We start from the raw sequence: 10,544 nt of genomic DNA, 5'->3' as shown, positions 1-10,544 counted from the left end.
TAGCTATATTTCTAAAATTTTCACAGAATGTGAATATCTATTGCCGCTATAACAACAGGTACTAAAAATAAAATAAAGTCAATATTTAAGGGGGGGGGGGGCATACAACAAACGTGATTTTTTGCCATTTTTTGCTCGATAGTAATAATACTTTAGGGTGTGTATGTGTTCCTTATAATATAGAGTTCACTGTGAAAGTTGCAGCGCTGACAAAGTAATTGTCTTTCACCTTTGTATGAAAAAATTCATGACGCGAAGGCGCTTGCTTACACAAATCACAAAAAAATGCTATTTCAGCGCTGCCATACACAGTGAACTCTATCTATATCTATATATATATATATATATATATATAAAACTCAAAGGTGACTGACTGACTGATTGACAGTGATCTATCAACGCACAGCCCAAACCACTAGACGGATCGGGCTGAAATTTGGCATGAAGGTAGATGTTATGACGTAGCCATCCGCTAAGAAAGGATTTTGATAAATTTCAACCCCAAAGGGGTTCAAATAGGGGATGAAAGTTTGTATATAATAATACTTCTTAACGCGAGCGAAGCCGCGGGCAAAAGCTCGTATAATATAAAGGACACATACGCAGCACACACCCTAAAGTATTAAGACTAATTTTCGTTACACCTTGTTTTACTCCTTGTGAACTTCAATTTTAAACGGCTATCAGTTCTTAAAAATGAAATTCTGTGTGAGCTGACAAACAAAATGTGTAAAATATGCACATATAATGTTATATCTTTAAACGAGCAATTCTTGTATATATATAATTGGAATCTCGGAATCGGCTCCAACGATTTTCATGAAATGTAGTATATAGGGGGTTTCGGGGGCGATAAATCGATCTGGCTAGGAATCCTTTTTAGAAAATGTCATTTTATTCATGTTTTTACCGAGCAAATCTCGGTCAAATATCTAGTAATATATTAAATAGGTGCAAGAAAGCGAAACTTATGACAATTTATTAAGTTATATGCCGTTATAAAGAAAACTAAAACGGTACTGTATGTCGTACAAAGTGTTGAATCCGTACAAATATTATAAATGCGAAATTGTTTCTCTGTCTGTTACCTCTTCACGCCCAAACTGCTGAACCAACTTTGAGTCCTGGGAAAGGACATAGGATACTTTTTATCCCGAAAAAATGTACGGCTTCCTCGCGGTAAACGAATTTGTTCCCAAAATACGTAATAGTATAATGAACTTGGCTAGACACGCTACCGCGTGTCTAGATACTCAAGAATGTCGTCATAATAGAAGTATTAAGTATTTGAAAAATATTTTTATAAATAGCAATTGGCGCATCGTGTTTAAAATGTTAGTGTTTTTGTAAAGAATATTGTTCTAGAATCTTGCCGAATCACTAGCTACGTAAATAATACGTCACAGTAATTGTCTAGAATAGATATTAGACTAGATATCGTTACTATAAGAATTATAAATATTTGCTCTCAAATTCTACAGTGAGAATGTGAAAAATTCAAAATGGTGCTTGTCCGATCATAGGACAAGAAAAAACGACGCCTAACAACTTGCTCTTTTAATTTTTTACTTCTTTGATATGTCATACGTATAACGCAAGTGTATAATATTGAGGTAACTAGCGTTTTTCTGATCAGGGAAGGGAAGAGAAAAGTGGAAGCAGGATTCGTAAGCGAAGGCTTAAAAAAGTTCATTCATAGTACGTACTATAATAATAAGAAATACTTAACTAAAAATCTACAATTGTTTACGCAATTTTCGTATCGTCACTTTTTGTACACACACCATCACTATTGTTACTAATCATCTTGCTGTAACTTCGCAGGTAGAAGTTCATGAAGAGGACGAAGAAGGATGTAATGCTGAAGACGCAGAAATAGTGGAAGGCTGGTGGGATGGGGCACGGAGACAGAGCCTGCTGGTAGTACAGGTTCGACACCACTAGGATGAACTGGATCTGAAATGATAAGACAAGTAAGAAAGTTTGCCTGCCTGTCTACCCACAACCTCTTCAGGCTTTAAAACAGCTGAACTGACTTAGGGCCCACATAACACTTTTAGGTGGTAGAGCCATGCTTCGGCACGAATGGGCTGGCTCGACCGGAGAAATACCACGGGCTCAAACCGGCGTGAAACAGCGCTTGCGCTGTGTTTCGCCGAGTGAGTGAGTTTACCGGAGGCCCAATTCCTTACCCTTCCCTTCCCTATTCCCTTCCTTACGTCCCCCCCCCCCCCCTGTAATCCTATTCCCACTTAAAACGCACAACGTCAACGCACCTGCAGCTCTTCTGATGTTGCGTGTGTCCATGGGCGACGGAAGTTGCTTTCCATCAGGTTACCCGTTTGCTCGTTTGTCCCCTTAACATTAAAAAAACTGCGAATTCGCATCGCGTCGCAAATACTTATCTGCGACAAAATTCATAATAAAAATGATATAAAAATGCGATGCGAATTCGCAATTTTGTGTGGGAGCCCTTAGATAAAAGTAAAAGAAGTATTCATACCGAATATGAATACTTAAGAGACTGGAAAGGACATTACAAAATTGCAGTCGCATTTGCGATAAAAGTGCGATAGCGATATGTTGGTAGTAATAGCTGTAGCGATGATCACAATAGAAGTAATTTCATTCATAATAAGCTAGGACGCCTCAAATTCATATTATCGTGCGAAAGCCGTACATTTTTAATAGTAAGAAATAATATTATTATTATACTCTATACTAGCTGTCCCGGCAAATGTTGTTCTGCCATATTATAAAGTATTTCGCAGTTCACCCATATTATTTAATAGAAGTGAATATTAGTGATTATATTCTTTTTGGGAATATAAATAAGTATGGCACCATGTCAACGTCCATCGCTATCCCGTCGCACAAACGTTGGTCGCCGTCAGTCACGAGTTGTAATAATTTAAGTACTATTATTTATTCAACAAATGCACTTATCAATATACAAAGTACCCAGTAGCCGATTCTCAGACCTACTGAATATGCATATAAAATTTGGTAAAAATCAGTAACACAGTTTCGGAGGAGTACGGTAACTAACATTGTGACACGAGATTTTTTTAAAATAATAGCTGTCCCGGTGAACTTCGTGTCACTTTAAAACCTTTCCTGGACTTCTACGAATATTTTAAGACTAAAATCAGCCCAATCCGTTCAGCCGTTTTCTAGTTTTAGCGCGACTAACACATTTGAAATTCCATTTTTATATATAAGAGATAAGATAAGAGATTGTGCTTTTATGTATTTCTAAAGTACTTCAATTGCGTGAGACGTCGTACAAATCTGTCAAATCCATACAAAATTAGAAATACATTAAGAATATTTATTACTTTTGTTTTTACCTTGGAAGTCGATTTTAATTTTTAGTTTAAAAATAATAATTTTACCCTTTTTAGTTACCTATGAGACCACGAGGCTATATTACTTATAGCTTGTTGTCTTAGAGTTGTACATATTATTACTAGCGGTCGCCCGCGGCTCCGCCCGCGTGGATGTCGGTTACGGCTGCAAAAAGCGTACCCAGGAAAGAGTCAGTCAGCAAACTGATTCTCAGGTCAATTCACAGACTGCAACACTGACATTGACGTCGCCGACGCAGTCACTATCCGAAGGGATGCATATACTCGTAGTGCACACTGCACAGATTGTCTTCCTCCCGCACGCGCACCCCCGCTTGGTGACGCCCACTATCGTTATATTTTCATTTCGCCATAATTTCAAAACTAAACGTCCAATTTTAATCATTCAAAGACCAAATGTTATCTACATAAATCGTACTTAGTGATGAAATAATTTATTTTCATAAGGATTAATTACATAAGTAAAATAAACGCGTTTAAATGTTGTCCAAAAAAATTCAAGATTTTTAAATAACAAAATTGTTATTGTGTCTTACTCGACATAGATAAGTATAGTGTGTCGCGGACTTTTTTGTAGATATTTGTAAGATCTACAATTACTTAGAACATTTTATGGTTCTATCTTATATAGTTTCGGCAGCGTACGCAAAATAAGTAACTTTTCTGGTCGTCTATTACATAATGACTATAGAAAAAATAAGTTAAGGCAACAGATATACACAATCTGTGAAAATTTCATATATAGCTATAGCGATTCTTGAGTCACAGCCTGGCGACAGACAGACAGACGGACAGACGGACAGACAACGAAGTCTTAGTAATAGGGTCCTGTTTTTACCCTTTGGGTACGGAGCCCTAAGAATGTAACAGGAAACAAAATATCTTACCAATTGTATCTTAGTGACGTGTTTCTTCCACCAGATATACTTCGCGTACTCCGGTCCCATGGACGCCAGGCCATAGTAAGTATACATGATGACATGGACGAAGCTGTTGATTAACCCCACCACGTTGAAATGGTCCGTGGGATGGTACATCAGGTGGAACCACGTCCATGCTACCATGGCGGTATGGTGGTATACGTGGAGGAAGGTCACCTGGTTGTCTTTCTTCCGCAGCACGAAGAACACCGTGTCTAGAAGGTCTACATGCTTGGCGATGAAGTATGGCCAGATCTCTTCGATCACCTGAAAAATTTGGTGTGAGTTTCTGACTCTACTATCTGTATAAGAAGTGGAAATGACAGTAATCGAAATAATAGTAGTGACAAATAAAAGCTAATAAAACAATATTTGCGTGCACTTTTTCCACTATATTATAATATAGTGGAAAAAGTGCACGCAAATATTGTTTTATTAGTGTTCAACATGCATTTCCACCAAGAACCAACGGTACAATCAATTACATATACAAATAAAAGCAACTGCTAGTAATTAAATGCCACACAAATGTGCCTCTTATACAAAAATAAGTAATAAAAACTTAGGGTGTGTACGTGTTCCTTGTAGAGAGTTCACTGTGAAAGTAGCAGCGCTGAAAGACCAAAATTTTTTTTCATTTTTGTATGGAGAAACTCGTGACGCTGGGGCGCTTGCCCATACAAAAATGAAAAAAATTTGGTCTTTCAGCGCTGCCACTTTCACAGTAAACTCTCTACAAGGAACATGTACACACCCTAAATTATTATCACTTATTTTTGTTACACCCTGAATAGAGATCACTGTGAAAGTAGCAGCGGTGAAGAAGTAACTTTTTTGTGATTTGTATGAGCAAACGCCCCAGCGTCAATTAGTATACCCATACAACAGTTTAAAAAAGTTACTCTTTCAGCGCTGCCACTTCTACAGCGAACTCTATATTATATAAGGAACACAATATACATATTACACACCCTTAAGTATTATTATCACTTAGTTTTGTTACAGCCTGTGGATAGAATTGTAGAGACTAGTAACGCTTATCTTCTACGCATAACTTGAACCATGAGCAGATTTTGATCGTCAAATAACTTGAAATTGAGGAATAAAAAAGTGAGAAACAAAAGTTTTTGTAAATTCTTTGCACCAAATCTGCTCAAGCACCATCGATTTTCCTGACGAAAATTATAGAAGATTTAAAATTTTTGCCTTTAATAACCTAGTGTCTATTAGTATTACTTAGAACTATTAGTACTGTGTTTATATCCTTTTAGCACTAAAGATCTATCAAATTGCCTATTGAGCATCAATAATTTCTTCATCCTATCATTATTTAGATTAACTATTATTATTCTTGTCATAAGACTCTGGACTGATGGATAACAATAGAGGAAACAGGAAACCATGTCAGTTTCAACACAATCACATTTCATCACCACTTCAAGGTTCGTAATCATCATCATCAAACCACAGCCACGGAGAAAACTGGCGTAAAACAAAGTATATGACTTATTACTAAAAGATGACTAAAACTTACTTTTTCTAATTGTGGCCCCTTTGGACATCTTGTCGTAATAATGCCATGTTGGAAGATATATCTAGTGTACTGAAAATAATAAAACAAAATTATTAAAAATACGAAAACGTACAGAGAAAAAATACTTATAAATTATAATCACGACAAAATTCTGAAAAACATAATATAAAGTGCTAGTAAATCAAAACTACAAAAAAGCATTAAAAGTTTTATACGTGGGAGAGCCATGCTTCGGCACGAATGGGCCGGCTCGACCGGAGAAATACCACGTTCTCACAGAAAACCGGCGTGAAACAGCGCTTGCGCTGTGTTTCGCCGAGTGAGTGAGTTTACCGGAGGCCCAATCCCCTACCCTATTCCCTTCCCTACCCTCCCCTATTCCCTTCCCTTCCCTAACCTCCCCTATTACCCTATTCCCTCTTAAAAGGCCGGCAACGCACCTGCAGCTGATGCTGCGAGTGTCCATGGGCGACGGAAGTTGCTTTCCATCAGGTGACCCGTTTGCTCGTTTGCCCCCTTATTTCATTAAAAAAAAAAAACCAACTTACACTAATCTGCGTGATTGCTATTCACTATTCACAAAATCATCCATAAAAATCGCCTAAGACATCTTAATTTGATCCTAATATTATAAAATAAAGCGAAAGTGAGACATACTTTCGCATTATTTTACTGTCTGTCTGTTACCTTTTCACGCACGCCCAAACCACTGAACGGATTTTGCTGAAATTTGGTATAGAGATACTTAGAGTCCCGAGGAAGGACATAGGATACTTTTTATCCCGGAAAAATGTACGGTTCCCGCGCGATAAACGAGTTTTGGCGCAACAGAGTTGCGGGAGTCATCTAGTTTTAAATAAATGTTGAAAAACTTACTAATATCACAGCATATAAGGAGAATAACACTTGGAAAGCATTATATACTCGCAGGACTCTGTTCAAACTGTATGGCTTTCTGTACCTCATAAACTCAGGTAGTAACCGTAGTACAAGCAGAAGGTAAAGAGCTATAACCGACCCAACGGTTGAAAACGTCTCTAAGAACGACCATGTTTTTATTGTATCTGGAAAAATATCGTAAGTTATATGTTTTTTTTTGTAAAGTTAGATATAACATAACAGCCCTGGATTGCTGCTGGAATAATATAAACGGCAGGAATGGACTAAGTTATAATCCAGTGCATTCCAGTGCCCGTTTAAATTATTCCAGCGCTGGATTGGATTAATGTAAACTGGCCGGGTTATAAAAATGTAAGAGCAATGGTAATCAAATTAATTTGCTAATGTATTCAAACAGGAGCTTTATTATAGTATGATCTTTATGCTTTTTAACTATTCAAGCAAGTTATTTGAGGATATTATGCAAAGGTCGGAACAGAGGGCCGGGCGCTACTAGCATACAATAAATAATCCGACCAAAATCTGATACGTTGGATACGCCATATTCCATAATATATCATAAAATTGAGAGAAACGTTGTCAAACGTCGAACAAAAGTTTTTGTATGCTGTCTATGCTGGTGCTGCATTCTAGCGTGAAAACCTTGCAGTAATATCCTTGTACCTATATAATAATATAATGGCATATTATATTGTTCATTGTTGCTTTTAGCATTTTAACTGACTTGCTATTGTGAACTTTGAATATATGTATTAGCATAATTATGTTTTTATCATGTTTATGTTTGTTTATACTACTTTTATTAAATTATTTTGAATGGATAATTACTCACTTATTACTTAATACTTTCAGACTTGCACAGCTTCTCCATCACACTCCACAAGACATTTCCAACTACTACACTGAAATTAGTGGCTTACTGACCTGTTTTTGAATCATAAAGATTCTCTACTATCGCTTCATATTGGGGTTCCATTTTCACAACTTCTGGGAAACATCACAACACTTTGTGTTATCAAAATGCCCTAATCCCGGTTTTATACTCTACTACACTAAAGTAAAAGCATTTCCTAATCCAAACAATTGAAATAAGTTCACGCTACAATAGAACTAAAACACAAAGTTATAAGAACTGTTTTCGATTGAAGTAAAACAATAAATATTTTAGTATAGTATTGTGTGCTTTCTTAAGTATAACGCAATGACTTTGTATTCAAATGTGTCGTCCTATATAGACAATTAAATTTACATAATTTTAAATTAGAAAAGTATTACATAAATTGATTAAGAAATAAAAATAGTGTTTAATATTACTTCCTTTCTTTTCTGAATATTAAAATATCAGGCTGATAGTATGCATACTTTGCTGTTGTCTTCTGTCTTTGCGATGGTTAAATAATTACGATATTATTTGGTGCCTGCCGTAAAATTATAGCAATATTCGAAACGTGTTTGCTTACTTATTGTCACAGTATATTAATTTTAATATCATATTGATCATAATAGGGAGTGCCTCCGCTGACGGCGCCGGCTCCCAATAATATCAGTAATGGGAACCGGCGGTAAGTATACTGCCGGCAGCCGAGATTTAAAACAACAGCTGTCGACGCCGGCACTCAAAATAGGAACCGGTGAAAATGCGTAAAACGTTAGGTTCCAGTGCCGGTAAACAAATTTAAAAAAGTAATATAACCTCAAATACTCGAATTTTTAATTTTGCAACACAATTTACCACGGTTCCAAAGGTGCTGAAAAGAACTTCGGACTCCTCATACATGTTTGAGAGTTTCAGCGTTAGAAATAAAAGTACTTATATGCTATTATGCAGATCACATTAATTATCATCATCATCACTACCATTAAAATATGCATCCTCACATTATGATCTTAGTATTGGTACTTTTCATAGTCCTTTAATAGCTCAAGACTAGTTTTTATTATTTCTAGCTCAAGCCTGATATTTTTGATCATTTTTCTGTCATTTGACAAGCGATGTTTGCCGAATAGGTTGCCGGGAAACTTCGGAAAACGGCGCCGGCAGCCAGTTCGGCAACCGGCGCCGGCAGCGGAGCCACTCCCTATCAAAATATTATTCTTTGTCTACGAATAAAATTTATACTTTTTATATTATTCGTAGATCTTTGCACTTTAATATGAATTACGATAGTACTATAATATTATTATAGACTAGCTATTTGACCGAGCTTGGCTCGGTCGATAAAACACGAATAAAATGACATTTTCTAAAAATTATTCCTAGCTAGATCGATTTATCGCCCCCGAAACCCCCTATATACTAAATTTCATGAAAATCGTTGGAGCCGATTCCGAGATTCCAACTATAAATATATATATATATTATATATTATATTATATAATTATAAGTATATATATATACAAAAATTGCTCGTTTAAAGATATAAGATATGACAAGAGAACATTAATTATAATGAACAGTAAGTAAATTGAAAAATGAAATTTTTCGTTTGGTTTTTGTTCCCTAATGAAATAAACTTAACTTACATTTTGTGAGAAACTGTTAAATTGTTATTTTTTAGGTCGACAGGCAAACGGATGGTAAGGCGTAAGCGATAGACACACTATCTGTCCAGTCCATCGACACCCGCTGCAGCACCAATAGAGTGACGTACTTTTATAATAGCGTTGCAAGATGAGTCGATCCTTAGAATAAATCCGCCTCCTTGCAATGCAATAGTTTTGGGCAATATACTGATGATGATAGCCTTTAAATCGCACCTGTAATTTTGTTTCTCGAGAACAACAAATTACGATATTAGGACAAAAACCAACATGTTTCCTGGGTTAGTAAATCTATTCTGCTGTCACGGATGACATGTATGTTTTGCGCGGCAGGTATTGCGCAGCATCATTACTCCTAGCCCAAGCTCTGAGAAATGAGCTTCATCGAGGGTCTTCAACATATTTTAGGGGATCACGAGGGACAGCGGCGACAGGTCGCAACCTGAATGGTCTCCTTTTCCTCATTTTGGCATTGCACTGTCGTTAATTAAAAATTCCGATTACTTACTAATTATTGAGTTTAAACTAATATTTGTTTACGTTCTTTTTGTATTGTCTGTTTCTATTTTGTTTTCTATTGAATTGTTATTTTATATTATTTTAATAATGGTTGTGTAATGTCTCTAAAATGGGAATAAAGTTATATTTATTTATTTAAATTGCCAGTAAGGGGCTGACCTAATAGTGTCCAGTTCCCACAGCAGGAAGAAGGGCGTGGGGGGTTTTAGGCTGGTATAAATAGTCAGTACTTAAGATGCGACCCGGTCTCAAGACGCGGTTCGGCTCTGTGATTGGTCCAAATTTTGACAGCCAACCAATCACAGAGCCTGAACCGTGTCTTGAGACCGAAATGCATCTTGAGTACTGACTATTTATACTGGCTTTCGTCGTTCGTGGAGGACTCGTGTTTTCAAAGCCTGTCAATAAGAATCTGACAACATTTTCCTACTTAACACTTGCCACCAGGCAGAGCTACTAACATTTGGTCTTTGTCGTGACAACTGTCATTTGTCACGAACTTAAAAACACTATTTTATCGAAATTGCAAATATAATATGCTTTTTAGCCTACCCATTTTTCGGAAGTCATGCGCGGAGTATATATCGTTTGTAAACGATGTATACTCTAAAATAAAATATTAAGTGTATCCACTATCCACTTAACAATTTTTCAGGAGTTTGAGATATTATGTATCTATTATCTAATTTAGTTATGTATTCTTATATTATAGAGTGGGCCATGGAGAAGGACTTTGGAGAAGATTTCTGCGAAATTCTTAAT

At 36.4% G+C, this 10,544-nt stretch overlaps 1 protein-coding gene across 1 annotated transcript; it reads right to left on the bottom strand.

The window, feature by feature from the left end:
- Positions 1–1,746: 1,746 nt before the first annotated feature.
- On the bottom strand, positions 1,747–7,698 carry LOC121731217 (elongation of very long chain fatty acids protein 7-like). The gene is made up of 5 exons (XM_042120571.1): positions 7,647–7,698; positions 6,699–6,886; positions 5,823–5,891; positions 4,256–4,555; positions 1,747–1,956 (listed from the first exon to the last, which is right to left on the bottom strand). The coding sequence occupies exons 1-5, from the start codon at positions 7,696–7,698 to the stop codon at positions 1,747–1,749; spliced, it is 819 nt and encodes a 272-aa protein (XP_041976505.1).
- Between the last annotated feature and the right edge of the window lie 2,846 nt (positions 7,699–10,544).

Source organism: Aricia agestis, chromosome 10 (genome assembly GCF_905147365.1).
Source record: "Aricia agestis chromosome 10, ilAriAges1.1, whole genome shotgun sequence".
Taxonomy (NCBI): Eukaryota; Metazoa; Arthropoda; class Insecta; order Lepidoptera; family Lycaenidae; genus Aricia; species Aricia agestis.
This window is presented reverse-complemented; position numbering and strand designations above follow the sequence as displayed.